The 24243-nt window shown below is 51.2% G+C and overlaps 4 protein-coding genes across 4 annotated transcripts in view; 3 read left to right on the forward strand and 1 right to left on the reverse strand.

Annotated features, from left to right (window-relative positions):
• LOC139048644 (MIF4G domain-containing protein B-like) overlaps positions 1 to 10786 on the reverse strand; it is an 82832-nt gene extending 72046 nt beyond the window's left edge. Inside the window, exon 1 of the mRNA XM_070523118.1 lies at positions 10461 to 10786. Coding sequence (XP_070379219.1) covers positions 10461 to 10739 — 279 coding nt within the window. The 5' untranslated portion in view covers positions 10740 to 10786. The remainder of the gene's footprint in view (positions 1 to 10460) is intronic.
• LOC139048668 (uncharacterized) lies at positions 3145 to 4311 on the forward strand. The gene has a single exon (XM_070523159.1). The coding sequence runs from the start codon at positions 3145 to 3147 to the stop codon at positions 4309 to 4311; it is 1167 nt and encodes a 388-aa protein (XP_070379260.1).
• A 9585-nt stretch (positions 10787 to 20371) lies between the features above and the next one.
• Positions 20372 to 21565, forward strand: LOC139049207 (uncharacterized). Its single transcript, XM_070524571.1, has one exon. The coding sequence runs from the start codon at positions 20372 to 20374 to the stop codon at positions 21563 to 21565; it is 1194 nt and encodes a 397-aa protein (XP_070380672.1).
• Positions 21566 to 22973: 1408 nt separating this feature from the next.
• LOC139049208 (putative POM121-like protein 1-like) overlaps positions 22974 to 24243 on the forward strand; it is a 3201-nt gene continuing 1931 nt past the window's right edge. Inside the window, exon 1 of the mRNA XM_070524572.1 lies at positions 22974 to 24243. This exon is cut by the window's right edge and continues 1931 nt beyond it. Within this exon, the coding sequence (XP_070380673.1) occupies positions 22974 to 24243 (1270 nt within the window).

The raw sequence follows: 24243 nt of genomic DNA on the forward strand, positions 1-24243 counted from the left end.
CCGCTTTCCTCCTCGCTCTCCCTTCACTACTGCAGTCTTTCATCCCCCGTGGTGCTCCGCGTTCGCTCTTTCATCCTTCGCTGTGCTCGTTCGCTCGGTTACGCCGGCGACGACGTTCATCGCGGAACAGGCGCTAAGAGCTGCGCTCTATAGGTTCATCAACGAATGCAATAGTCCCTAACGTGAATTTTGAGCGCTGCTGCTTAAGAGTTTCGAATTGGCGATATATTGTGGCAAACAATTTTATTCTGAACAATAGAGTCCTCTTGGAGGCGGCGCTGAGCCTCTGCTCTAGCAGCTCGTTTAGCAGCTGCGGCAGACGCAGCATTCTCACTGGTTGCGTCGCTCATTGTTCACAAAGAACTTACTGACACTATTTTGCATTAGGACTATATTGTCACTTGGTAGTGACAACGAAGAACGACACAGAGTCGAAAATGTGAGTTGCAAATTTAACTCTACTTTGGGCGAACTTGTGGCCATGAAGCAAAACAATTAACACTCAAGAACAACAATAGCGCCGAGCAGAGTGGGCGAATCGTCGAAAATCTCATCTACGGCTCAAGCGCGACAGCTTTTATACATGGCTCGTCGAAGGTTTCAGTGTAATTGCTGGAGCCCGCATGGCTTCCAGGAAGTATCACACAATTCGCGTCACTCATACAATCAGAATACAACTACAATGGCGCCATCTCGCGGTCTTGTGCTGCACTCTGCTTTCCTCGTCACCCTATGGCCATACTCTCCTCCTCCGCTTTCAATGTAGGGTCCTCCGCCGCTTTTCTCCTCGCGCTCTTTTCGCTAACGGCGCCTTTCAACCACCGCGGCACTCGGCGTTCGCTCATTTGCGAGGCACGCCAACGCTCAACGCAGGAAGGGCGCTCAATCTCACAAGCTGGTTGCAGCACTGCCGAAGATACGAGGCGCACTCAGGCAATATCCTTGCGCAGCGGTATAAAGTTCCGTGTGAAACTGGCTGATTATTGACTACACTTGGGAGTTTTCTTCTTGCTCCCTACATGATATGGAGGGAGCAAGAAGAAAGCTAAAATTTTAGCTTACAGCTAAAAAATTCTTTCAGCGCATGCTTTAAACAAGTTACAAGACATCTATCTGCTGTTTACATTTCATTTATTATATATAGCGTGCACGATGTTTTTGAATTGAATCAACTGTTTCGTGCTATGCCTTATTTTTCTCATATGTATTATGTATATATTCCCCTCTCCACTTTTCCAAGTTTTTATTGTTTATGTGACGGAGTGTCTGCATTATGTAATTTCACTTATTGGACCCATAACTAGCCTACGGCTACGGGTCCAAACAGTACTGGACACACTTATATTGTATTTTCATGGAAAAATAAAGAATTTGAATTTGAATTTGAACAGCGATACGTGGCAAATTAGGCCCTTTGCGCATGCACGTCATTTACCGAGAATAGCTGTAGCATTTACCGCCGGTAACCGTAATGGCCACCCTAACCCTGGCAACATGACAGCGCCCATAGAGCGCCGACCACCCACTTCGATCCGAGTTCGCGCTTGTTACTGGCTCTCCGCTCTGTCAGCAAGAAACAAACGGCAAAATCAGTGATCGCTAAGTCTCATCTCAAGCTGACGACAAAATATATGCTTTGTTGTAATTATTGAGATCGGCTGTTTGTTTTCATGCTGCTAGGACTACAGACACGGCACCGAGCTGTAAAATTGGTTTGATTTCTAGTTAGCAGATGGCGCCACGACATTAGAATTGATGATCCGTTGACGATGCGGAGCGGTATAAAAGCCTACATATTCACTGAATCATTACCTTGCTACCTCGCTCTAGCATGGCACATGATGACGGTAGCGAGCAAACACGAAGTAGACGCCGAGCAGACGCTGTGACGCAAGCGAGCATTTGCAAGGGCATTCGCCCGTACATCTTTTTAGGGAGGCTGCAAGGAAAGCGTGCCGATCAAGCGAAGTCCTCCGGTCGCAAGCATGCAAACGCAGCTTGTAGTTATGGCGTCAAGGCATTTCTTGCTTCAATCCCTCAACGATTGAGAATGTAGCAGGATGGCATGCAAGCAGACTCCGGGCAGACGAGGCAGCGCGGATGAGCAAAACGCGAGGGGCACTCGGCCTTCCTACTGACTAAGAATTCGTGCTGCTTGCACAGTGCTGCAACCAGCTTGCGAAATGGCCATGTCTACATAGTGGAAAAGACGAAGACAGCAAATAGGGGACAACACAGTGCCTCTATTGTGTGCTATCTTCTGCCCTCGTTTTCTTGCGCTGTGCAGACATGTCGATTCGAATCAACTCGCCCAAGCTTCCACATTATGAAGTTGTGAGATGGAGTATAAGAGCTTCACTCTCATAAAACAAAAAAGATCCGCCTCCATTCCACCCTGTCAAAGTGGATGTACAGCGAAGGTGCAGACGACATGTTGCGTCCGTGACCGCGTTCGCACCCTTTGCGTTTGTGCTTCGACGCTGCGCTGGTCACTGTGCGTGTTCGTGGCGTCTCTTTTTTGCGTGTGTTGCAATATGCGCTTTCCTGGCGGCCCACCAGGCGTTGCACCGTTGACAATATTGTCGCCTATGTATCACAGTCGTGTTGTTCATGCGTCTGCAGCTGGCGGACCTGATCGACTGACCTGAAGCTAATTAAGCCATAGGATGAAGAAAAAAAATGGCTGTGGCTTAGGTAAGGTTAAGCCCAGGATGCGAAGCATACTAGCCTTTATTTTAGTTGTTGAACCACTGTTTAGCCTGGTGAACTGCTGTTGCTTGGCTATATTTGGTTCGGCTAGACGAAGAAACAACTCATGCATTACTGCTTCGCCTTCAAGAGTGGAACGCGACAGCGTTCCCGTCGACCCGCCAAGGGGTGTAAGACAATGGGCTACAGGGCAGCGACTACGCGCCCCGCATTGGACGCGGTGAGCGTCGAGCAAAGCAGCGTTCGGCGCGGCAACGAAATGTGCGCCTGAGCAAGAGACGCACGCCTTAGAAACAGCTCGTTTCTAAGGCAACACCGCATTCACTAGAGGCGCTTTTGTACCGCTTTGAAGCATCGTACTCGTGGCTCAGTGATTCCACTTCCGTTCGGTACGGACGTCGAATGTCGCGCTCCGTAGGGGCGGTGTTTCCGGCTATGCCAAGCCGCGGAAACAGGATGCCTGCGTCCGTTGAACAGGAATACCATGTTGTTTTGCCACCACTGCCTACAGGTTCGTGTGTTTTAAACACAGTTTTTCTTCATGGTGACGTGAAAGCGAGGCCATTCCGTGTCGAAGATTTTCGCGACACGCTGGCTCATCTGAAATTGCTCCCCGAGGTGGTCGCCTTGGGGGCTTTCCAGATGAACCACGTCTGGGCGGTGACGTTCGAGAGTGCAGAGGCGACAAAGAAAATGCTGAAGTATACGGAAGTTCAAGTCAAGGAACGACGATGTTTGGTTGTGGATCCACACAACCGAGATGTCCGGGTTAAACTCCACTGGTTGCTGCACAATGTGCACGACGAAGACGTACACGCGGCGTTTGCTCCATACGGGAAAGTCAACGACATCCAGAAAGAGCAATGGCGTGTACCAGGCATCACGGACAAAGGGTCGTCTATGCGTACAGTGACCCTCAAGCTGAAGCCAGGTGTGACACGTGATGATCTACCGCATCAGCTACGAGTAGCAGGCATAATGGCGCTAGTGGTCGTGCCAGGTCGTGCCCCACTGTGTCTTCGGTGCAACCGTACGGGACACATCAGGCGCGAGTGCCGCGTGCCACGTTGCTCTGTGTGTCAACGCTTCGGCCACGAAGAAAGTCAGTGCGTGCGCACGTATGCAAACGTTGCGGGACCATCGAGAAGTGAGGAAGTCGTCAACGAGCACCTCATGGACGAATTCGACGCAGAGGAAAGTGCTAGTGCGTCGAGACCATCTCTGGCGCCACTTTCAAAGAAAGACCCAGCCATAAATTCTACGAAACGAGATGTAGATCAGGTTGCGAGTGAAGCCATACCGACATCTGGAAAGCCAACATCAGCTAAGGACGCTGAAACAAGTAATGACGCAAGTACAAGCAAGCAACCATCCGTAGCAACGAGTGAGGACGATTCAAGCGTAATGGACACTACGGAAACCAGCAAAGCAGCGGCAGCGGCCAAAAGAACGCACGAAGAAAGTACCGGCGAAGAGCAGAATGCGAGCACTCAAAGTGTGGGCGAACCACCTGTGAAGACAGCAACTGGTCGGAGGCCAACCTTTAGACCAACGCCAACCATACCGCCGGACAGAAAGGCGGCGGCGACGCAGCGGACTTAACTGGTGGTGCGTTCGCGTGTTTTTGCCCGTGCCGGGAGGGGGGGGGGGGGGAGGGTCGGGGGTGGTGGAAAATGCTGCTACTTCTGATCTGCCAATGGAAGACCAGTCAACAGTGCAGGCTGAACGCAGACTCGCCACGGTAATGTGAGTGATCCTTCGTCACTGACGAGACTGCAAATTTATTGGTATCTATCGGGCTTGATCTCTTCACCGTAGAAATGGCGATACGCATTGAAACACCCTTACGCGTAGGCACGATTAACGTGCGGGGACTTACGGCAAAGAAGAAGCAGTACCAGCTTAATCGCCTGTTCATCGAAAATAATCTGGACATTATTGCTGTACAAGAGACAAAAATAGAAACTGAGGAAGGGACCGAACGCCTAGTCCAAACGTTCATGTCTAGATATTATGTGTGCGTTTCTCATGCTGTTGGTAGAGCAGGGGGCTGTGTGCTCTTTCTACGCAATAATATTGGTATAAATGTGGAAAATGTATTTAGTGATGATTCCGGGCGTATTATAATGTGCGATTTTATGTTTTGCAATATCAAGTTCCGCGCTATCTGTGTTTACGCGCCGAATAGAATAGCCGAGCGCAAGGTTTTTTTTTGAAAGCGTGGAATGTCACTTGAGGTGTGAGAGAACCATGGTCATGATGGGAGATTTCAACTGTGTCTGCAAAGTGGAAGACAGAGCCCGTAATCTGTCTCGTCTCGAAGGCAGTGCGCTCCTCTTGGCAGCACTCATTGAAGAACATAATTTAGAGGACATAGGCGACGTTTTAGCCAATAATGATACACCTCGGTTCACTCATTTTCAAGGGGACAGCCATGCCAGACTGGATCGTGTCTATGTTTCTGGGGAAGCGTTGCCATTGTGCAGTGATTATGAAGTCAAACATGTTTTTTTTTAGCGACCACAGTTTGGTCCGTTTTTCGCTTGGTCCAAAGAAGCCGTCAAGCTTCAACTGGGGTCTTTGGAAATTGAATGAAAAATTGCTGCAGGACGAAATATTTATTAAAAAAATTCAAGATAGCATTCAAGAGCTGTTATCGGGTGTTCACAGTGACTGCATGGAAAGGTGGGAGTGTTTTAAGCAAGAAACAAAGTTAATAGCCATAGAAAGGTCCAGCGTTTTACACCACCAAGAAAAAAGAAATGAAATAGAATTACAAAGTGAGCTCAACTTTTATTTAAACATGGAAAGCATCCGTCCTGGCTGTTTCGCTAAAGAAATACAGCGAACGAAAGCACAGTTGGAACTTGTCGATAAGGAAAAATATCGGGGCGCAATCATTCGCGCACGCGCAGAACATCTATGGTGCGGAGAACAACCTACAAAGCGCTCGTTTTCGGATGAAAAAAGTTATGCCTCACGAAAGGAGATAAATGCGATAACATACCGTAATGAAATAGTACGTGATAAGAAAACCATCCAACTTGCCTTTGTAGATTATTACAGCGAACTCTTAGGACATGAAACGCAATGCGAACAGGGGTTCGAAAATGATTTCTTACACCTTTTGCCAAGTCTAGATGATGAACAACGAAATAGATTAGAAATGCCAATAAGCATCAAGGAAATAGAGCAGGCTATAGATGACCTGAGCCCTGGGAAAACGCCAGGACCTGATGGACTGAGTGGATCATTCTATAAAGCTTTCAAAACAGATATAGCTGCAGCTCTTTATTACGTTATCACAGAAGCCTATGAAAAGCGGGTACTGCCACCGTCATTTCGCGAGAGTCATATTGTCCTGATGCCCAAAACTACCGATCCCTCATCGCTCCTATCCGTGCGAGCCTATCGACCAATCAGCTTAACAAACTCAGACTATAAGATATACACTAAAGTTTTGGGCAGAAGGCTACAGAGTATAATAACACAATTGATAGGGCCACATCAAACATGTGGCATTAAGGGGAGGTCAATAACTACAAACGTACACGTAGCAAGAACAGTACTTGAGCACTGTGATGACTTTTCTGGTAGGGTGGCCATGTTACAATTGGACCTAGAAAAAGCGTTCGATAGAGTGACACACACAATTCTTTTCAATGTTTTGGAGCACGTGAATGTGGGAACAATCTTAACAGAAGGGATCAGAATGTGCTATGCAGGCGTTTCCACAAAGGTAATCGTTAATGGAACACTCTCTCCCAGCATTGCCGTCAGGTCTTCCGTAAGACAGGGATGTGGATTATCGCCTCTACTGTTTGCCCTATATCTCGAGCCACTGTGTCTAAAGATAATAAAAGAGAGCCATGTCCGGGGTTTTAGGGTCGGTTACAGTGAGGTAAAACTGTTAGCATACGCGGATGACGTCGCTGTTTTTTGTGATGACAAGCAAAGTGTAAGCAATACCGTTAATGTTGTGACAAAGTATTGTAAAATGACGGGGAGTGCGATTAATTGGGGTAAGTCGATAGGGATATGGTATGGACAATGGGAAGACACGCCTTCACTTTTTGAAAAAATGCAGTGGACGAATAAGCCTACCAAGTATCTTGGGGTACTTCTGCAACACCACCAGGACACCAAAGATTATTGGCAAGGAGAGGTCGCAGAAATTAAGGCGAAAACGGCAAGGCTGGGTGGGAGAGAACTATCAATATTCACAAGAGCAACAGTGTGTAATGTGTTTTTGGTGGCCAAAATTTGGTATGTTTTACAAGCATTGTGCGCATCAAGAGTCAGCATACAAAGAATACACCGGCAGTTTGCCATCTTCATTTGGGGTTCCGTATGGGAGCGCTCTAGTCGCACTAATTTGTTCAGAACAGTGAAAAGTGGAGGCCTAGGGTTGGTTCATCTCTTTTTAAGACAAGTCGTGTCGAGATTTTTGTTCCTACGTGATCAAAAAGATACATTCTTGTGCACAGTCCTTCAAAGACGTTTGAGCAACGCGTTGCCTCAATTCATTGTGTCCTCCGATTGCACCACAGGACCTAGGCTCAGAGGCTTCCTGCGAGAAGTCGTATTAGCCTTTGACTTCCTACATACGCGCTTTTCATTGAATTACCTTGCATCTGTTAAACGGAAAAGACTGTACAAAGATTTACTTGATGTATCATTGCCTGTGCCTGTCTATCGTTCTATGTACCGCGTTGAATCCAGTGGAAGAAATGTGCTCAAGCGAGTGAAGCGGATGCCGATACGGTCATCCGCAAAAACCTTTTTCTTCCAATTACACAGTGGAACGCTCCCAGTGAAGCCATGGTTAAGAGAAAGGGGAATCTTTGTGCCATGGTCTGTAAACTGCTCAAGATGCAGGCAACCAGAGACGATTGAGCATATCTTTCTTGATTGTTCAGATGCAATGTTCTTGTGGGACATCCTACAAAGAACGTTGAAAAAGGAATTACCGATAACACCGTACGGCATCCGCTTCTTGCCAACTGAGAACGCAGATATGCCATGTGACATGTTTATGGCAATATGTTTACATAGCCTGTGGAAAACAAGAATGGATGAGCGCCATGAGAGGCTTGTTATTCATCCTGCGAGAGAGCATTTCATTGAAAGTGTGCTATATCTGCGTGAAGCTTATAGAACGAGAACAGAACCACCCGAATGGATGCATATATTGGATGAACTAGCGGTAATCAAGTGTTTTTAACTATTCGCAAGGGCCCAAGACGGTCATTGCTTTTACCATTATGAAGTGTATCTGTTTATGCCGTATGTGTACGTCGAACACCGGCAATAAGGAAAAAAAAAACTCGTGGCTCAGTGGTAGCGTCTCCGTCCCACAGTCCGGAGACCCTGGTTCGATTCCCACCCAGCCCGTCTTGCAAGAGTTGAGCCAAAGCCACTTCTCCTCTGTCGTGACGTCACGGTGTCACGTGGTTTCAAGGCGACACCGCCGCGCCTGAGGAGCTGGGTTGAGCTCTCGTAATATGCTTCGCATAAAATACTTCTGTGGTTCAGTTTTGCCCATACGGATTTGAAATGAACCATTCCTCATTTCGTACAGAGCAGACACAGAAAGCAAGAAGCGACGACATGGAGCAGTATCGACATCGGTGCATTGCCGTTTTTGACGGAAAGCTGCCCGCCGCACTCACCGGCACTTCCCTAAATTAAATGCGACTACGAAGATGGGTGTATTTTTAGGTATTGTCATGCCGACTGAATATTTAGCTACCGAGGTGCACTGCTTGCCTCGTATCGGAAATGGGCAGCGAGCGCGGGCCCCTTCGATACAGCAGCGTAAACAACCGCCTCGTTCAGCTGCCAATCGGCGTTTTTGCGAAAAACTACGCGTTCTCTATCACACGCGCGAATTTCTCATCTATGTCCATTTTACGGAACATTTTGTGTGCGTGAAGAAAATACGATGAATGATAAGTAGGCAACATAACGCTCCCGTGCTACAGTCTGCCGCTCGCTGTTTTCGAAGGTGCGTGTTCGCTCATATCAGCGCGATTCAGAGAGATGCAACAGTACTTACACGCACAAAATCTTCCTGTTCTAATATGTTCTAACGTTATTTGACGTCAACGATGAGCGGTTATAGCATTATACCTCAAGCGAACGACGAGTGGTCGCTGCACCTGCCGATCAACGCAAACAAATGCACCGTTCGGTGCTTTCGACAGTCAGCGGCGTTTTTGCGAGATACAAACGCGGAAAGTCTTGCTCGACATCTCACAGTGAGGATGCGAAGCGTTTCCCTGAGAAGAGGTATACACCTAAAGCAGCAAGCAGCACGTATACCATCAGTAGTTTGGGCTACCCTTGGTCTTCATGTTGCAGCATAATATGTAGCACATGGGCGCTGACTCTCACGAAGGTGGGTTGAATGCGAGCGGCGATTCGTGGCTATCGAATTCGTGAGAATAATGCCTGTCAATATTTGACACATCCGAAGTGCTGGCTGTCACAATTCAGCCGAGTGCCTGCTCTTCGGTGCCAGCGCAAGAGACCGGCATGCCTTGCGCGCCTTGCCCGGTGGATGCATCCTTGACGTCACACGAAGAGGTTCGCTCAGCTGCTTAGTAAGGTTTCGGTTTCCTTTTTGTGCTTTCATTGGTTATTTAAAATTATTTTCGAATTTGTGAAACAATTCTATCAGACGCGTCACAAGGGGGTCTCGGGAACCGAAATATTCTATTACCTTGACATGGTCAAAAAATCGCCGGTGTTGCACTTTAAAAATATAGGTGGGAGCATATCCCACAGCGATTGAAGCCAAACCTGTCGGCCCAACATGTGATCGTACGTCAAAGCGCGCGGTTGGTTTTCGTGTTCCCGCTCTGCAGGCAGAGCTACGGCAGTGCAGCCGAACAAACTCTCGCCTAATAAGAACTACTGGCATAGCTCCTGGGAACCAAACGTCTTAGCAAATCTCGATTCTTGCTCCGTGGTCTAGATGCAAGTGGTCACGTGTTGGGCCACCAATGCGGTTCGCTTGCCATGGCCGGCTGCGTGACGTAATGCTCCCTCTTATATTTTTTCCTTCGTCCATTATTGTAGCGACCGCGTTCGCACCGTCGCCGTTTGTATCTTCGACGCCGCGGTGCATGTTTGCGGCGTCCATACGCTTGCGCTTAACCCGAGTTTACAAAATGAATCGCCTCTGTGACTTTCTGAACAGTGTTTGCTGTGATGTCGATTACGGTCGTTGCACACGCTGCGCAGCAGATTCAACGAGCGCTGGAGCGCCCGCGCATCAAGGACAGATACATCGCGTGCGCACGTTCGTCGCGCGTGTGCGCACGTGAGCGCAACTGCGGCGCATTCTAGTAGGTCTTGTAGTAGAGCGCAAGTGCGTCATTGAGCTGTCAATTTGTCAAAGTAAGATATGGCACAAAATTTGTAAAGTACCACTTACACGCGACCGGCAGACATGACGGCGTCGGATTATAATTCAATATACGAGAAAACATAATTCTGTAACGCTGAAACTTAAAAGTCTTCCACCTGCCGTTTCTTTTTGTCTGAGTGAAACTTGGGACGCGGACACAAAAAGCCCAACTAGAGGCTAACAGCTTAGCTGTAAAAGAGCAGCAACTGCGAAAACACAACTTCTACGTTATAAGCGAATGTGCGTTTGTATCAAGTCACGCACTGCATATAGGCCGTGCTGGCACGCTGTGAGTGGACAATAAAAGATAACTAGAGGATTCGGGCCTCGGCCTGACCTTTTGCATCTGGGAGTCTCGTTGTGCTTCACTGTGCTGCAGCCAATAGCGCCCAGCGTCGAGTTGTGGAAGCGCGTTCGAGAGTGGTCCGCAGCCTCGTGAGACCGGGGTCGTCGCTGCTGGCTTTTGCTGCTGCGGCACAGTGCAGGACGATCCCAGGATGTGCGCAGGGGCGTTGAGCTTGACTCTGCCTCTTCCTCGACCCGAGCTCTCCTTGACGACTTCGACGGGCTGTGGTGCATCGCCGCCGCCGAAAATGTTCATGGCTGCAGGGAACATGCGTTCGTTCTGCGTCCCCCTTGGAGCGAGTGCGGCTGTTGCTGATGATGATCACAGATGAGGGCGCGTGCCGACTACACGGTCTTGATCAAGAATCGGGCGGTAGGAGGAAAAAGAGAAATGTAAGTAATGAAGTCGTTAACCTAAATGTGACCATAAACTAATAAACTCGGGAATGAGTCAACTTAAACAGTCTTGGAAAAAGAAAGCAACGATGAAATGGGGCATCTCTGTTTTCTGCGCCACGCGAGTGTTGTCAGGGGTGGTGCCGTTATTCGGACAGTAATTACGCTCGAGGCATAAGGACGTCGTCGCTGCCGCCTCCGTTGTCGTGCGTTCCCGCGTGACGGCAAACGCAGGGCACTCGCGCAGAGGTTTACAGGGCTTTCAAGGAGGCGGCGCACGTGTTTCGCTTCAACAACAAAGCGAATTCGATGCACCATGTCGCTCAGCCTACTCTGGGTCACTCGTCAACCGTCAGCCACCACATCGACACTGGCTCCAACGCGCCATTGCGGCAGCGCCCGTACCACGTATCCGCGAAGGAGCGTCAGGTGATCAGTGAGCACGTGGACGACATGCTTCAGCGCGGCATCATTCGACCTTCCAATAACCCGTGGGCATCAGGGGCGTAGCCAGGGGGGGGGGGCTCATGGGGCTTCAGCCCCCCCCCCCCGAAATTTTTTCGGGCTGTCCATGCACCACCGACCAAAGCAACCCCTGGCGCCGGAAATCACTCTGGATTTTGTCTAGAATGTCTTTTTCACGCTCCAAAAGACATTTAACCAGGAAGATTGCGAACTCGGGCTGGATTTCGTGGCAACGCCTATACACCGGGAGTCACATAACGCCAAGCAGTCCCATTCGAGCACAAAGCTTCAAAAGCGTTTTGATGGTGAGCGGGCTCGCCGCGGCATCTCACTAAGGCCACGGAATGTATGAAGCGCATGGATATCAATTGCGAAACTTTATGGGTATAAATGTCATAAGCTCTTGATGTGAAAGGTGCATTGACATTTCCAAACTTGTGCTTAAGATTTTCAATTGCGGAACTTTGTGGGTTTAATGTTGTTATAAACATTTGACACCAAAGTTGCATTGACTTTTCTAAAGTCTTAGATCGGAACATACAACGAGACAAGCCAAATCAACACACTAGCAGACGAGTTGACAAAGCACGCAGCGAGGTCCAATGAGACGAAGCGTTGGGGTGGTTCATTCGTGCCGTCATGTCACATAAAAAAATATCAACATTTTCTTTAACCTACGCCAGAACATCCATGTCAAGACACTAAAGCCAGCAAAAGTAACTACGTTCTTATTTGTTCTACTTTAACTTTTATTCGCGAGAACATATTGAGCCTCTTCAATTTTTTTATTTTTATTTATTATTATTTTTTGTCGCTACCCTAACCGCGAGCTGCCAGAGCCAGCCAGAGCGCATACGTTTTTCTCGTATGGCCCCGACTACCACGCAGTGCACTTCGGTGCGCGCTCGGTTTACTCTGGCAGAGTAGATTTTCGCCAGGCAGAGTTTTGGACACTTTCTGGCTAGCAGACAAGAAAAATAAAACAATGGTCACTCGCCGCCATCACTGAGGGGACTCGAAGTATTGCACCGCATTCCTTGAGCGGAACCTTTCCGGAAAGTCTTGTTTCGCCGGTGTAGGGTACTGAGCAGTATGCGTATGGTTCTCGGTGGACCAAGCGTCTCATGTTTTCTTCGGTATTCCTGCCGTAGCCCCATTATGTGCCCGAAGTAGGCATTCGATTCTGGCCAACATACTTTCCTATGCGTTTTTTTTTTCATTTCGGTGCCTCCGTCCCACAGAAAAAAAAATACATTGTTGCGGCGCAGCGAATTGTCCCATGGTGAAAGTTCGATTTTGATACTTCTTTTGCGGAAAGTAATGGGCGACGGGACGCTTCAGTTGCCGGATACGTTTATTATATTATTGCGAAAGCAATTATATGGACACTCCAGACGCATTCCTGCCGTCGACGCCGCCCTCATTTTTCGTATAAAGTCCAAGGGTGATAACATCGTGACCACGCGCTGCATGCTGTATGTGCGAGTGAAAGCGTAGGAGGGGAGGTGGAATGGGTGAGCCGACGATGGTGGCTCAGTCTTGTGTGCGCAAAGGAGAAAAGCGGGGAGCAAGCGCGCCGCCTTCCGTCACGCGCAATACATCGGGGGAAGTGGATGGATGGGGCGGAATGTAGGATTCTGTGAATCTATGATTGTGCAACATGTTTATTTGCCTTCTTTGACGCATTATATGCAGTTACTTTTTCTTACATACATAGACTCATTGGAGACTTATACATATACTTAAATATCTTGTTGCGAGGTTTTGTGTATACATGCAGTGAACTTTGTTTCCAGTGACACTTTTTTGTCCTTTATCAAGCCGTATTTTCGCATTTATATATCCCATTGTATCTTTGCATTTCTAATGTACGAGGGCGAGTCAAATGAAAGTGAGCCTACCCTAACCGAGCAATAATGGTTGGGTTCATTATCTGCGAGGCATGCGCGTAGAAGAACGGCATGTCTAATTTACAAAAGTGACACGCAGGTGTGAAGATAAATGTTCTTTAATGCTCTCATACACTGGGTTGAATATACTTGCGTCACATAATGGACACTTCAAAAGTTGAACAGCTCGGTGTCGCGAAGGTTTTGACAGCTGAAGGTGTTTCCAAAACAGAAATTAATCGCCGTATGGCTGCCGTGTACGTTGAACACTGCATTTCATTGACCCCTGTGAAGCGTTGGAGCAAACGGTTCAAAGGACATTGCAAAGACATTCCAAGACCGGGCCAAAACCATCGTGCAATCACCCCACACACAATTTCAAAGGTTCATGAACTAATGAAACAAGAACGGAGGATAAGCTTCGATGAACTGGCAGACCGTCTGAACATGTCACGGTTATGTTCACGCCATAATTCATGAGTTCTCGGTTATCGGCTCTTTGGTGCGCAGACCAATGGATGAATGGATCCTTAAGATTTTGATCCATCGCGAGAAGACGGAGAAGTTTCGCGCTGCCTTGACTCATCTGATCGGGTATCACAATGAGGATGACGACTTCTTGAATGCAATTGTGATCGGGGACGAATCTTGGTTCCACTACTACGAGTCTGAAGCACGACGGCAAAGCTTACAGTGGAAACATTCGAATTTACCACGCCCAAAGAACGCAAAGGCCATCATTTCCGCTGGAAAGGTGTTGACTTCTTTTTCGATCGTCAGGGTCCATTACTGATAGAATTTGCTAAATCTCGAGAGGCTGTCAATTGTCTCGGATATTATGAAAGGCCAGAACGGCAGCGTGTCGCAATCAAGAACGAACAACGTGGGAAATTGACGAATGGGGTCATCTTGTTCCACGACAATGCCTGTCCCCACGTCGCTTATGTGGTTAATACCAAACTGGCAAAGTTCAAGTAGGAAACGCTGCAACATCCGCCATACAGCTCAGACCTGTCACCTTGCGACTTTTACATTTTGGGGCAACCGAAAAAACAGCTCAAGGGAACCAGATACAGACTTTTTGAAGCAGCAACCCAATGAGTTTTATAAGACGGGAATCACGCGACTCGTTAGTCAATGAGACAAATGTCTAAATTCTCATGAAGACTACTTTTAAATAAAGTACCCCGTTGTTGGCTCACATTCATTTGACTTGCCCTCGTATATCTTGCAGAACTCCTGCTTTTGATACGTGCTCTCTGTCGCGACTATAACTTCGGTGCAATTACTCACGATACACGACAGGGGACAGCTACTCCTGCGTAATACGTTGGAACAAACGACAGCGTCATTGAGATTTTTCACTGGCCATTGTATATGTACAAGAATGTAAGCACGGTTCTTGAATGACAAAGTTTCATTAACATATTTGTCCTCAACTTGTTCACTTCATTGCCTTTTAATTTTTCATATCAGCGGCATGCACTGCTTTCCTGATTTCGAACTGATATAGTTCTAAAGTTCGTGGGATATTTTCTTTACTTAATAAATAGACAGAAATATGGAAGCATTGATATCAGTTATTTTTGGCAAAATTTTTGGCACATACAAGTATATTCTTTTATGAAAGAATACATATTTTATTATTTTGACAGTGCGTAGCGTTCAAGAATTGGTTTGCAGCATCTTTGGCAATGACAATGCAGTTAGTTATTCTTCATGTATTTGATCTCTCAACAAATTGTTTAAGAGGAAGCTTTAGCTCGGGCCCAACCCGACGCGGCCTATTCAAATACTTGTAAAACGCAGAAACGCTTTTCTGAGATAATCCTTCTAATCGCTTTTATTGAAATTGGTTGCATTTGAGAGAGAAAGTTAAATCCTAGTGTCTGTTGGAAACAGAACTTCGATTTAGGGCCTGAATTTTGTTTAAAATATTTTGAAAAATTCGAAAGTTTGAAAAAATAGAAGCACGACGTTTACAAACTAATAGCTATGCATGAAGAACAGATATTGTGGTTCTGTAAACGGCATCTATAATAACCGTCAAAGCGGACAAGTTTGCTATGTCAATTTGTATCTTACGTGAATTGGTTACGCTGTGTACAAAGTTTCTGCGAAAGCTGTATTTCCACAATACTAAATTTTATTGAGATTCATGTGTAACATATCTATTTTGTCCGCTGTAGATGCACTATTAGATGCGATTCACAGAATAGTGATATCATTTTTCATTGTTGAATCACGGAGTTTTAAACTTGATAGTTTCGTTTTCTGAAAAATTTTCGATTTTGGCCAGTATTTAATAAATAATTGACCACCTAAATGAAAAATTTGAAACCAGCATTCACTAGAATTAAACTTATTCTTTTAAATGCAACAGACCTCCTCAAATTTGGTGAAGTGGTTGCAGGGAAAAACGAACTCCCCTTCTCTACATGTATTTAAAATAGGAGCACCCGAGCTAAAGCATCCTCTTAAGGAAGAGGCCGAGCTGCAAGGTGACCCCCCCCCCCCCGAACAAAATTTCTGGCTACGCCACTGGCCCCATAAATACATATATATATATATATATATATATATACATACATGGGGCCACTGGCGTAGCCCCCCCCCCCCCCGAACGAAATTTCTGGCTACGCCACTGGTGGGCATCACCGGTGGTTCTCGTCACAAAAAAAGATGGTTCCATTCGGTTCTGCGTCGGTTATAGCCGTCTCAATAAGATAACGCGCAAAGACGTATACCCTCTACCGCGCATTGACGACGCTCTGGACAGCTTGCAAGGCGCCAAATTCTTCTCTTCGTTGGATTTACGCTCGGGCTACTGGCAGGTCCCGATGTCTGCAGTTGATCGCCCTAAAACTGCATTCATAACGCCAGACGGTTTCTACGAATTTAATGTGATGCCATTTGGCCTATGCAATGCGCCTGCTACCTTTGAACGAATGATGGACAATATCTTGCGCGGCCTAAAATGGAGCACATGTTTGTGCTATCTCGACGACATCGTTGTGTTCGCCCCTGATTTCAGCACGCATCTTCTTCGCCTTAGGCAAGTGTTGACGTCTTTGACCAACGCAGGCCTGCAACTGAACCTGAAAAAGTGCCAGTTCGCCGCGCGCAAGCTCATGATTCTAGGTCACGTCGTATCGCAAGACGGCATTTGCCCCGACCCATCAAAACTTCGCGCCATGGCAGAATTTCCGAAACCAAAGACACTCAAAGAACTCCGCGCCTTCATCGGCCTCTGTTCTTACTTCAGGCGCTTTGTTCGCAATTTTGCCTCGATAATATCACCTCTGACACAGCTCTTAAGTGGCGCCAACGACCTTTCCTCCTGGTCTCCTGCATGCGACCCCGCGTTCGTGACCTTACGCCGTCTCCTGAGGTCTCCGCCTATACTGCGACACTTCGACCCCACCGCCCTAACTGAAGTGCATACCGATGCCAGTGGTATTGGCCTTGGCGCTGTCCTTGCGCAGCGCAATTCTGGCTACTCCGAGTACGTCGTTGCTTACGCCAGTCGTGCGCTGAACAAAGCGGAACGCAATTACAGCGTCACAGAAAAAGAATGCCTGGCCATCGTTTGGGCACTCGGGAAGTTTCGCCCCTATTTATATGGCAGGCCTTTCAAGGTGGTTACTGACCATCACGCCCTTTGTTGGTTATCCTCTTTAAGAGACCCGTCTGGACGCCTTGCCCGCTGGGCTTTGTGCATTCAAGAATACGACATACGCGTCATATACCGCTCAGGTCGCAAGCACACTGACGCTGACGCTCTTTCCCGCTCTCCGCTGCCAGTCGACACGGCCTCCCTCTCCACCATTAAGGTGGTATCCTCGGTCGACTTCGACACCTTCGCATCAGAGCAGCGCAAAGATCCTTGGGTGGCCTCTCTTTTGGATCTCCTTTCTGGCTCGCCTGCATCTCCCATCACCCTCTCCTTGCGTCGCCAGGCTGTCCATTTTGCTGCCCGGGATAAACCCTTGTATCGACGCAACTACCAGCCTGGTGGTCGCAAGTGGCTCCTGGTTATCCCTAGGACTTTGCGTTCCGACATGTGCGCGTTTTTCCATACTGACCCACGATGTACACACGCAGGCGTTTTGAAGACGTATGAGCGCCTGCGGCAACGTTACTACTGGCGAGGAATGTTTACTTTTGTGCAAAAGTTTGTCCGCTCGTGCCCGCAATACCAACGCCGCAAATCTCCGCCTGATCCGGCCCACGGATTATTACAGCCGCTTCCGTGCCCTGCTCGTGCTTTCGACCATGTGGGAATTGACCTGTAGGGCCGCTACGACTAACACCCGCTGGAAAACGATGGATTATTGTCGCAGTGGATCACCTTACATGCTATGCCGAAACCGCTGCTCTACCTGCAGCGACCGCCAGTGACGTTGCATCCTTTCTGCTCCATCGTTTCATTCTTCGTCATGGCCCACCTCGGGAGCTGCTGAGTGATAGAGGCCGTGTGTTTCTGTCGCAGGTGGTTGAAGCTCTGCTTGCTCAATGCCGCATAGTTCACCGGACCACCACGGCGTACCATCCTCAAACTAACGGACTTACAGAGCGTCTCAATCGCACCCTTGGTGATATGCTCGCCATGTACGTTTCATCGGAGCATACCAACTGGGATATCATCCTCCCATTTGTCACGTACGCATATAATACGGCTACACAAAGTACCACAGGATTTTCTCCATACTTTCTTCTCTACGGTCGCGATCCTTCCCATACCATCGATACGGTTTTGCCTTATACACCAGACGCGTCAGAATGTGCTCCCGTTTCAGCCGTCACCCGATACGCCGAGGAACGCCGTCAATTAGCCCGAAAGTTCACCTCCGCTGACCAACAACGACAAAAAGCCAATCGTGATGGCGACGCTACAAATCCGAACGTCGCTCCCGGCACCCTTGTCTTGTTGTCCGTGCCTTCTACCACGCCTGGACTTTCGACAAAACTTCTCTCACAGTATGGTGGACCATATCGCATCGTCGAACGGACCTCTCCGGTCAACTATGTCATAGAACCGCTTACATCGACATCCGACAAGCGCCGCCGTGTACGGGATGTTGTTCACGTGCGCCGCCTGAAACAATTCTATGACCCGCTCGTCTCCACGTCGTAAGTCGCCAGGGTGGCTCCGCTTTTGCACCGGGGGTAATTGTAATGATGAAGAGCACAAGAACAAGGCCAGCCAGATCGTCTCCTCCATGCCTGCTGTGCAACCAGTGGGCCAGCCGGATCGCCAGTGCTGCGCACGAGTGTGAGTGAGTGAGTGAGTGAGTGAGTGAGTGAGTGAGTGAGTGAGTGAGTGAGTGAGTGAGTGAGTGAGTGAGTGAGTGAGTGAGTGAGTGAGTGAGTGAGTGAGTGAGTGAGTGAGTGAGTGAGTGAGTGAGTGAGTGAGTGAGTGAGTGAGTGAGTGAGTGAGTGAGTGAGTGAGTGAGTGAGTGAGTGAATAAACAAACTTTTATTTGGTTCAGCAAAGCGCGATAAAACGCGCACCTGGCTAATCCCACGACGGGACTGACAGATCAAGTCTGCCGGCCTGATCGCGGGCGCGCTGGAGGAGCAGGATTTGGTCCTCAAAGACGGGACTTCGCAGGAGCACGTCCCACTCTCCCTTGGTGAACTTCGGGCCCAGCGACCCGCACTCCCAGAGCATATGAGGCAACGTAGCTACCTCACCACAGGCCACGCAAGAACAATACGGATAAATCTCGGGATATGTGCTATTAAGGGACGCCGGATTTGGATACGAGTTTGTTTGCAGAAGTCTTAGTGTGACCGCCTGCGGCATGCTTAGCTTGGAGTGAGGCGGGGGAAAAACCCTTCTTTCTAAGTAAAAGAATTTAGTGATTTCGTTGTGTGTGAGAGGAGCATCTCTGTGTCCGGGGAGAGAGTCTTCCGATCCGAGGGCAGCGCGGTCGGTAAAGCCAGGCGCAGCCTCGTGGGCAGACTCGTTAAGGTCGCACGAGTGTGAGCCGTTCGGGCAACCAGCTGTTCCTGCTCTGCGTCACCTGCCTCCTCGGTTACAAAGAGACGTTACCGTCGGAACTGTTCGGTGCACCCATTAAAATATAGATATATTATAGGTGGGTGCAGAAGTCCGACAATACCTGCTTGCCTGTTTTTTGCTGAATGCCCGATCAATAGATTAATAGCGACAAAATGCCAATAAATCTTAGGCCATCCACGAATATGTCGCGTCCGAGACGCTCTTCCACCCGAGGAGCCTGGAAGTTGCCGCCCTTGATGAGCCACCACAATTGGGCGAAATAAGCATCGACGCCTTCGCCCGGTTCCCTAGCGCACTTGACAAACAGAGAAGATTCGTATACTTCGTTTTGTTTGGTGTACAAACATCTCAGCGAAACGTTTTACGAAAATTTCATAGCACCGCATCTGGTCCACGGAAAGCGAAAAGATTTCAAAAAGGGGACGACTTCAGTGCGTATACCATATAGAAGTTAGTGTACTTGTACTTCTGCAGACGTGTGGCCAACCGCAGAGAGTGCGGTGTTATCTTGATAAAGGGTTGTACACGCCGGCCAGGACGCAATATGGTTGAAGTCGAACGCGCTGGGTTGCTATACGGAAATTGCGAGGCACTTCAAATCGGACGCAAGTTTCTCGTTAGCCATCTTGCTTAGCGTTCGGTAGACGGAAGCAAACAAAGTTCTTCAAGCGGCCACTTCTGACAAGACTTAGAGTGTTGGGTTCCCAATGTCGAGGCGGTAGCGGTACAGCATGCCGAGAGGCGACGCAGGGAAGCGCTCTGGCGTCGTAACGACAAGTGAAGTTTAATCGTCTGCGGAAATACAGGAAGGAACGCCGGTGTCGCCACCAGATAGCCAGACAAACATAGCTGGCGACCTCTACACCAGCGAGAAAATCGGCGAGACGAAGGAGAAAGAAGCCCGCCGCTCCACGCGCCATTCCACGGGGCTCGCGTACGCTGCTCGACTGGCCAGATCAGATTTCGCTTGGAGCGCTGAAGGAGGCCGTCCTCCCACTGCGGGCACTGCTCCCCCTGAAGCCCAAGCTTCGAGTACATTCCGGCTGACGACGACGGTGAGGAGACTGCGGGAGCGAGCACCGACGGAGGAGGGAGGCCGAAGGATTACGCCGAGCTGCTGCCGCCATGACGTGGGAGGAGGGTACAGCCAACAACGAGGCGGCCAGGGGCAAGACGACCTGGGAGAAGCGGAAGCCGGCTGCTGCTGACAATGGGGGCAGTCCATCTCAAGGGGCACCCGTCCTCAAGCGGCCGCGCGGGAACGCGACCAAGAATTCGCCTACACCAGCGATGTGGTCCAGGTCAGTGAAGCCGGCAGCGCAGAAAGCCATCACCACCAGGGCTTCGACGACCTGGGCAGAGCGGAAGCCGGCTGCTGCCGACGATGGGGGCAGTCCATCTCAAGGGGCACCCGTCCTCAAGCGGCCGCGCGGGAACGCGACCAAGAATTCGCCTACACCAGTGATGTGGTCCAGGTCAGTGAAGCCGGCAGCGCAGAAAGCCATCACCACCAGGGCTTCGACGACCTGGGCAGCGCGGAAGCCGGCTGCTGCCGACGATGGGGGCATTCCATCTCAAGGGGCACCCGTCGTCAAGCGGCCGCGCGGGAACGCGACCAAGAATTCGCCTACACCAGCGATGTGGTCCAGGTCAGTGAAGCCGGCAGCGCAGAAAGCCATCACCACCAGGGCTTCGAAGACCTGGGCAAAGCGGAAGCCGGCTGCTGCCGACGATGGGGGCAGTCCATCTCAAGGGGCACCCGTCGTCAAGCGGCCGCGCGGGAACGCGACCAAGAATTCGCCTACACCAGCGATGTGGTCCAGGTCAGTGAAGCCGGCAGTGCAGAAAGCCATCACCACCAGGGCTTCGACGACCTGGGCAAAGCGGAAGCCGGCTGCTGCCGACGATGGGGGCATTCCATCTCAAGGGGCACCCGTCGTCAAGCGGCCGCGCGGGAACGCGACCAAGAATTCGCCTACACCAGCGATGTGGTCCAGGTCAGTGAAGCCGGCAGCGCAGAAAGCCATCACCACCAGGGCTTCGACGACCTGGGCAAAGCGGAAGCCGGCTGCTGCCGACGATGGGGGCAGTCCATCTCAAGGGGCACCCGTCCTCAAGCGGCCGCGCGGGAACGCGACCAAGAATTCGCCTACACCAGTGATGTGGTCCAGGTCAGTGAAGCCGGCAGCGCAGAAAGCCATCACCACCAGGGCTTCGACGACCTGGGCAGAGCGGAAGCCGGCTGCTGCCGACGATGGGGGGCAGTCCATCTCAAGGGGCACCCGTCGTCAAGCGGCCGCGCGGGAACGCGACCAATAATTCGCCTACACCAGTGATGTGGTCCAGGTCAGTGAAGCCGGCAGCGCAGAAAGCCATCACCACCAGGGCTTCGACGACCTGGGCAAAGCGGAAGCCGGCTGCTGCCGACGATGGGGGCAGTCCATCTCAAGGGGCACCCGTCCTCAAGCGGCCGCGCGGGAACGCGACCAAGAATTCGCCTACACCAGTGATGTGGTCCAGGTCAGTGAAGCCGGCAGCGCAGAAAGCCATCACCACCAGGGCTTCGACGACCTGGGCAGAGCGGAAGCCGGCTGCTGCCGACGATGGGGGCAGTCCATCTCAAGGGGCACCCGTCGTCAAGCGGCCGCGCGGGAACGCGACCAAGAATTCGCCTACACCAGCGATGTGGTCCAGGTCAGTGAAGCCGGCAGCACAGAAAGCCATCACCACCAGGGCTTCGACGACCTGGGCAAAGCGGAAGCCGGCTGCTGCCGACGATGGGGGCAGTCCATCTCAAGGGGCACCCGTCCTCAAGCGGCCGCGCGGGAACGCGACCAAGAATTCGCCTACACCAGTGATGTGGTCCAGGTCAGTGAAGCCGGCAGCGCAGAAAGCCATCACCACCAGGGCTTCGACGACCTGGGCAGAGCGGAAGCCGGCTGCTGCCGACGATAGGGGCAGTCCATCTCAAGGGGCACCCGTCGTCAAGCGGCCGCGCGGGAACGCGACCAAGAATTCGCCTACACCAGTGATGTGGTCCAGGTCAGTGAAGCCGGCAGCGCAGAAAGCCATCACCACCAGGGCTTCGACGACCTGGGCAAAGCGGAAGCCGGCTGCTGCCGACGATGGGGGCATTCCATCTCAAGGGGCACCCGTCGTCAAGCGGCCGCGCGGGAACGCGACCAAGAATTCGCCTACACCAGTGATGTGGTCCAGGTCAGTGAAGCCGGCAGCGCAGAAAGCCATCACCACCAGGGCTTCGACGACCTGGGCAAAGCGGACGCCGGCTGCTGCCGACGATGGGGGCAGTCCGTCTCAAGGGGCACCCGTCCTCAAGCGGCCGCGCGGGAACGCGACCAAGAATTCGCCTACACCAGTGATGTGGTCCAGGTCAGTGAAGCCGGCAGCGCAGAAAGCCATCACCACCAGGGCTTCGACGACCTGGGCAAAGCGGAAGCCGGCTGCTGCCGACGATGGGGGCAGTCCATCTCAAGGGGCACCCGTCCTCAAGCGGCCGCGCGGGAACGCGACCAAGAATTCGCCTACACCAGTGATGTGGTCCAGGTCAGTGAAGCCGGCAGCGCAGAAAGCCATCACCACCAGGGCTTCGACGACCTGGGCAGAGCGGAAGCCGGCTGCTGCCGACGATGGGGGCAGTCCATCTTAAGGGGCACCCGTCGTCAAGCGGCCGCGCGGGAACGCGACCAAGAATTCGCCTACACCAGTGATGTGGTCCAAGTCAGTGAAGCCGGCAGCGCAGAAAGCCATCACCACCAGGGCTTCGACGACCTGGGCAAAGCGGAAGCCGGCTGCTGCCGACGATGGGGGCAGTCCATCTCAAGGGGCACCCGTCCTCAAGCGGCCGCGCGGGAACGCGACCAAGAATTCGCCTACACCAGTGATGTGGTCCAGGTCAGTGAAGCCGGCAGCGCAGAAAGCCATCACCACCAGGGCTTCGACGACCTGGGCAGAGCGGAAGCCGGCTGCTGCCGACGATGGGGGCAGTCCATCTCAAGGGGCACCCGTCGTCAAGCGGCCGCGCGGGAACGCGACCAAGAATTCGCCTACATCAGTGATGTGGTCCAGGTCAGTGAAGCCGGCAGCGCAGAAAGCCATCACCACCAGGGCTTCGACGACCTGGGCAAAGCGGAAGCCGGCTGCTGCCGACGATGGGGGCAGTCCATCTCAAGGGGCACCCGTCCTCAAGCGGCCGCGCGGGAACGCGACCAAGAATTCGCCTACACCAGTGATGTGGTCCAGGTCAGTGAAGCCGGCAGCGCAGAAAGCCATCACCACCAGGGCTTCGACGACCTGGGCAGAGCGGAAGCCGGCTGCTGCCGACGATGGGGGCAGTCCATCTCAAGGGGCACCCGTCGTCAAGCGGACGCGCGGGAACGCGACCAAGAATTCGCCTACACCAGCGATGTGGTCCAGGTCAGTGAAGCCGGCAGCGCAGAAAGCCATCACCACCAGGGCTTCGACGACCTGGGCAAAGCGGAAGCCGGCTGCTGCCGACGATGGGGGCAGTCAATCTCAAGGGGCACCCGTCCTCAAGCGGCCGCGCGGGAACGCGACCAAGAATTCGCCTGCACCAGTGATGTGGTCCAGGTCAGTGAAGCCGGCAGCGCAGAAAGCCATCACCACCAGGGCTTCGACGACCTGGGCAGAGCGGAAGCCGGCTGCTGCCGACGATGGGGGCAGTCCATCTCAAGGGGCACCCGTCGTCAAGCGGCCGCGCGGGAACGCGACCAAGAATTCGCCTACACCAGTGATGTGGTCCAGGTCAGTGAAGCCGGCAGCGCAGAAAGCCATCACCACCAGGGCTTCGACGACCTGGGCAAAGCGGAAGCCGGCTGCTGCCGACGATGGGGGCATTCCATCTCAAGGGGCACCCGTCGTCAAGCGGCCGCGCGGGAACGCGACCAAGAATTCGCCTACACCAGCGATGTGGTCCAGGTCAGTAAAGCCGGCAGCGCAGAAAGCCATCACCACCAGGG

Source organism: Dermacentor albipictus, chromosome 8, assembly GCF_038994185.2.
Source record: "Dermacentor albipictus isolate Rhodes 1998 colony chromosome 8, USDA_Dalb.pri_finalv2, whole genome shotgun sequence".
NCBI lineage: Eukaryota > Metazoa > Arthropoda > Arachnida > Ixodida > Ixodidae > Dermacentor > Dermacentor albipictus.